At 49.3% G+C, this 4,360-nt stretch overlaps 1 protein-coding gene across 1 annotated transcript; it reads right to left on the reverse strand.

Annotated features, from left to right (window-relative positions):
- Positions 1-1,134: 1,134 nt before the first annotated feature.
- Positions 1,135-3,435, reverse strand: LOC144996316 (uncharacterized). The gene is made up of 2 exons (XM_078955718.1): positions 2,286-3,435; positions 1,135-1,981 (listed from the first exon to the last, which is right to left on the reverse strand). The coding sequence occupies exons 1-2, from the start codon at positions 2,859-2,861 to the stop codon at positions 1,856-1,858; spliced, it is 702 nt and encodes a 233-aa protein (XP_078811844.1). The 5' UTR covers positions 2,862-3,435; the 3' UTR covers positions 1,135-1,855.
- Positions 3,436-4,360: the final 925 nt, after the last annotated feature.

The raw sequence follows: 4,360 nt of genomic DNA on the forward strand, positions 1-4,360 counted from the left end.
GTTCCTGCTACCCGGCCGGTAGGTGATAGTGAAATCAAACCTGTCAAAAAAAAGGCACCAACGGGCCTGACGTGAATTAAGGCGTTTAGCTGTACGTAGGTAGGCGAGATTTTTATGATCCGTCCAAACGATGAACGGATGTTCAGCCCCCTCGAGCCAGTGACGCCATTCCTCCAGAGCGAGTTTAATGGCGAGGAGTTCGCGGTTACCGACGTCATAATTTCTCTCCGCCGTAGAAAGCTTCCTAGAGAAGAACGCACATGGTTTCAGTTTCCCCGAGCCAACCTCCCGTTGGGAAAGAATCGCTCCCACACCAGAATCGGAAGCGTCGACCTCGACAACGAACTGTCGGAGAGGATCAGGCTGTGATAGAATGGGAGCGGAAGTAAAGAGGTGCTTAAGTCTAGTGAATGCGGATTGAGCTTCGGGGGTCCAGAGAAACGGTTTAGTAACGGAGGTGAGTTGAGTCAACGGAGCGGCAATGCTGCTATAGTTCCTTATGAAGCGACGGTAGAAATTTGCGAAGCCGAGGAACCTCTGAAGTTGTTTACGGGAAGTGGGAGGTTCCCAGCTGGTGACGGCCGCGATCTTGGCCGGATCGGGGCGAATGTTACCAGAGTCAATGATGAAACCCAGAAATGAAATGGTGGGTACATGAAACTCGCACTTTTCGGCTTTAACATATAGTCGGTTCTCTAAAAGCCGTGAGAGAACCTGGCGGACATGGTGGGTGTGTTCATCCAGATCGCGTGAATAAATAAGGATGTCGTCAAGGTAAACAAAGACGAAGCGGTTCAAAAAATCACGAAGAACATCGTTAACGAGATTCTGGAAGGTAGCAGGAGCGTTGGTGAGCCCAAAAGGCATCACCAAATACTCGAAATGACCGAGTGGGGTGTTAAAGGCGGTCTTCCACTCGTCCCCCTCCCTCATGCGAACCAAATAATAAGCGTTACGGAGGTCCAACTTGGAAAAGACTCGAGCGTCCTGAACAGAATGTAGAGCAGAGTCAATAAGCGGAAGGGAATATTTATTTTTAACAGTAATTTGATTGAGGTCGCGGTAATCAATGCATGGGCGCAAAGTTCTGTCCTTCTTCTGGACGAAGAAGAACCCCGCACCGACCGGAGAAGATGAGGGGCGAATATGACCAGCCGAGAGGGCTTCCTGGATATATTTTTCCATTGACAGTTTCTCAGGGCCTGATAAATTAAATAGCCTCCTCTTAGGCAGCGTAGCGCCTTTAACTAGTTCGATGGAACAGTCGTACGGCCTGTGGGGAGGAAGGGAACCAGCCCTGGTCTTACTGAAGACAGCCCCAAGATCGTGGTAGCACGGAGGAACCCTAGAAAGATCGATCTCCTCAGGATCTGGATCACAACGAGGAGAAACCGAGGGTATGGCGGAACGAAGACAATTAGCCATGCAGGTAGTGCTCCAGTTGGTAACGTGGAGATTAACCCAATCGAACTGGGGGTTGTGAGCGCGAAGCCAGGGGAACCCTAGAATGATGGGAGACTGGGGGGTCTTGGTAATGTAAAACTGAATGAGTTCGTGATGATTACCAGACGTGATGAGACGAACGGCCTTAGTACGGTGGGTTATGTGAGTGAGGACCTGACCACCCAATCCGGCCGCCCTGACAGGGATATCCAAAGGTTCTGTGGGAATGTTAAGCTCAGAAACAAGACAGTCATCAATGAAACTCTGCTCAGCTCCAGAGTCGATAAGGGCTCTACCTTCAAAAACACTAGAAGAAAAACTTAACTTGACAGGTAAATAAAGAAAAGGTCTCTCGGTAGAGAGAGAAGATTGACCCGCCCGTGGCCTGCCTTCTAACGGGGGGTTCGGGAGTTTAAACGAAGCTTACATTGATGAACGAGGTGACCGGTCTGGCCGCAATAGAAACACGCCCCCTCATCTCTTCGTCTCTGCCGCTCCTCAGGGGTGAGCTTAGAATGTCCAATCTGCATCGGTTCCTCTGTGGAGAGTCCGACAGAATCGTGAGACATAACATGAACATAGTTAGCAGCAGGGAATGGAGGAGAAGCACTGGTAAGGAGTCTCTTGTCTTGACGGGGGCGCTCAGCATGATGTTCACGGAGACGCATGTCGGACCGCAAGGCCGCGGTGACGAGCTCTTCAAAAGAGCTAGCCTCGGGTTGCGAACATAAATGGTCTTTAATCGAGTCATTAAGGGATTGGTAGAACACCCCTTTAAGGGCTATATCCGGCCAACCCGCCTCCACAGCTAGAATCCGAAAGTCTATTAGATGGTCACTCACGGATCTGTGGCGTTGTTTGAGGGCTAGCAGTCGGCGGGTGGCCTCCTCCTCCTTGCGGGGTTGGTCGAAAACCAGCCGGAACTCGACTAAAAAGCGTTCGAAAGGAACTTGAGAGATGGGATTAGCGGTCAGGTAAGCCTGAGCCCATTGAAGCGCTTTACCCCGGAGAGAGTTCACTATAAGGGTGATTTTGCTGTGGTCTGCATGATAGTGCCGAGGTGCCTGCTGGAAGATCAAACGACATTGCAGGAGGAATCCCCCGCAGGCTCCTACGTCACCCAGGAAAGGCTCAGGAAGGAGCCGGATGTTTTCGTGAGCTGCTTTGTCTGTAGCGGGGCCCGGGCTTCCGGTGGCGGAACCCGTGTTGCTGACTGAGGCGTTAGTAGGTCCTCGGGAGGTTAAATCCGTCAGAGCCAGAGAAATACCGTCCAAGCGACGGAAAAGATCCTGCTGGGCGGCGGCCATCTGGTTGAGGGATTCAGCTTGCCGTCCCAGAGCGATGCCTTGGTGAGTGACGGCCAAGCGGAGTCCCTCCGGGTCAGCTGGGTCTGGGTAATGGCCAGTCCGTTCTGTCATGATCGGACTACTAGGGAGACCCAGATGCTGGAACCCGGAAGAAACTCAGGAAGGCGTTGTATTTAACAGGATGTTTTAATTATAGAAGTCAGGGGACGTCGTGGATGCAGGAAACTGCTGTGGCGAGGTGGAGCGCCGAGGACGGCGTTCACAGTCCGTGACGTGGTGGAGCGCCGAGGGCGGCGTGACCGGCTTGAGGCGAGACGTGGACGCTGAGGACAGCGTAATCAGCTTGAGGCGAGGCGTGAACGCTGAGGACAGCGTAACCAGCTTGAGGCAAGGCGAGGACGTCGAGGATGATGTAATCAGCGTGGAGCGAGGAACCAGCGTGACCAATGGAGTGAAGACCTGAAGACGTGAGACAGACGGTAAGTACAAGCTAGGATTACTAAAGCGAGAGTAACTTAACTTGAGGCCAGGCGTGATCACCGGAGTGAGTATAACGGACTGGCGTAGTATGCTGGGATGGATCTCCTTAAGAAGGTCTGCCAGGTGATGAGATGATGCAGGTCAGCTGGTTCCAATGAAGGAGCAGGGAGGGGAGGAGTAGCAGCCGGAGGAACCGTGACATCATCTCTCTGTGAGGCTTTGGACTGATGGAAAAAAAGGATCCAGATGGTTCACAGGAACTTTTTCATTTATTCATTTTGGGTTGGTACCTGTTTTGCCTTTTTGCCATTTCCTGGAAAAACATTACAGCAAAGGTTAATTTTGAAATGACTGCTCCTCTACATTTAACAAAACAACTTAGGCAGTTGTTTCTGGGGGAACAGAGCAGACTGTAGATAATAACACTAATTATGGTAACCATTAGAAAGGAAGCATAGTTATTTATAAGACAAACATGGCTCCGTGCGCACTTTCCGTTTGGAGCTATAAATATTTTTCTTGGAAAATTGTGGGTTTTTTTTATCTATAAACAAGCCACTTAGAAATTATTATTAAATCCACAGAATTTTAGTCAGCATCTAGTGGGTCTTAATTTTTTGCTTCATATTTTGCTATTTCTCCCTCACGTAGAGTTTTCAGCTTTATTAATGACAGTATGCTGGACCTGTGAGCCCTGTGATCTACAGGAGAACTCTGGTTAATGAAAAGCTGCAGCTTGACTGGAGGGAGAGGGGGGTCTGCAGTGTAAATGTGCTGCTACATGTATCCAATATTCATGGTTTGAGTAGCCAGACTGTACCCGGTCATTAGTGCACTTACTGCCTCTCATCCATCTAACTCTTGGATTCATCGCAGAGCTACTCAAGATGTGCTTGGCTGCAAAAAACATGAGCCTGTCATTGCTAAAGGTCCTAACACCCCATGCAAAAAAGCCACACTAAAAATAAGAGTTTCCTTCCACTAATACTTTAAAAATGAAAAAAATGTTATGAATCTTATTAGAGTTTGGACAAGTTGTACTATTTAAACTCTAGGCCATTCTGTGCTGTCCACTATCAATACACAGCATGCACTATTATTAGGCAAGTTGTATTATGTATTATTTTTTA

Source organism: Oryzias latipes, chromosome 12 (genome assembly GCF_053564925.1).
Source record: "Oryzias latipes strain Hd-rR chromosome 12, Olatipes_Hd-rR_3.1".
NCBI lineage: Eukaryota > Metazoa > Chordata > Actinopteri > Beloniformes > Adrianichthyidae > Oryzias > Oryzias latipes.

What these genes read in the sequence shown, in the direction of transcription:
- LOC144996316 (XM_078955718.1), bottom strand. Translation starts at nt 2,861, where the DNA reads ATGACAGAACGGACTGGCCATTACCCAGACCCAGCTGACCCGGAGGGA. An exon ending in TCAAACAACGCCACAGATCC is followed by an intron (nt 1,982 to 2,285) that starts GTGAGTGACCAT and finishes GACTCTCCACAG; the next exon opens with AGGAACCGATGCAGATTGGA.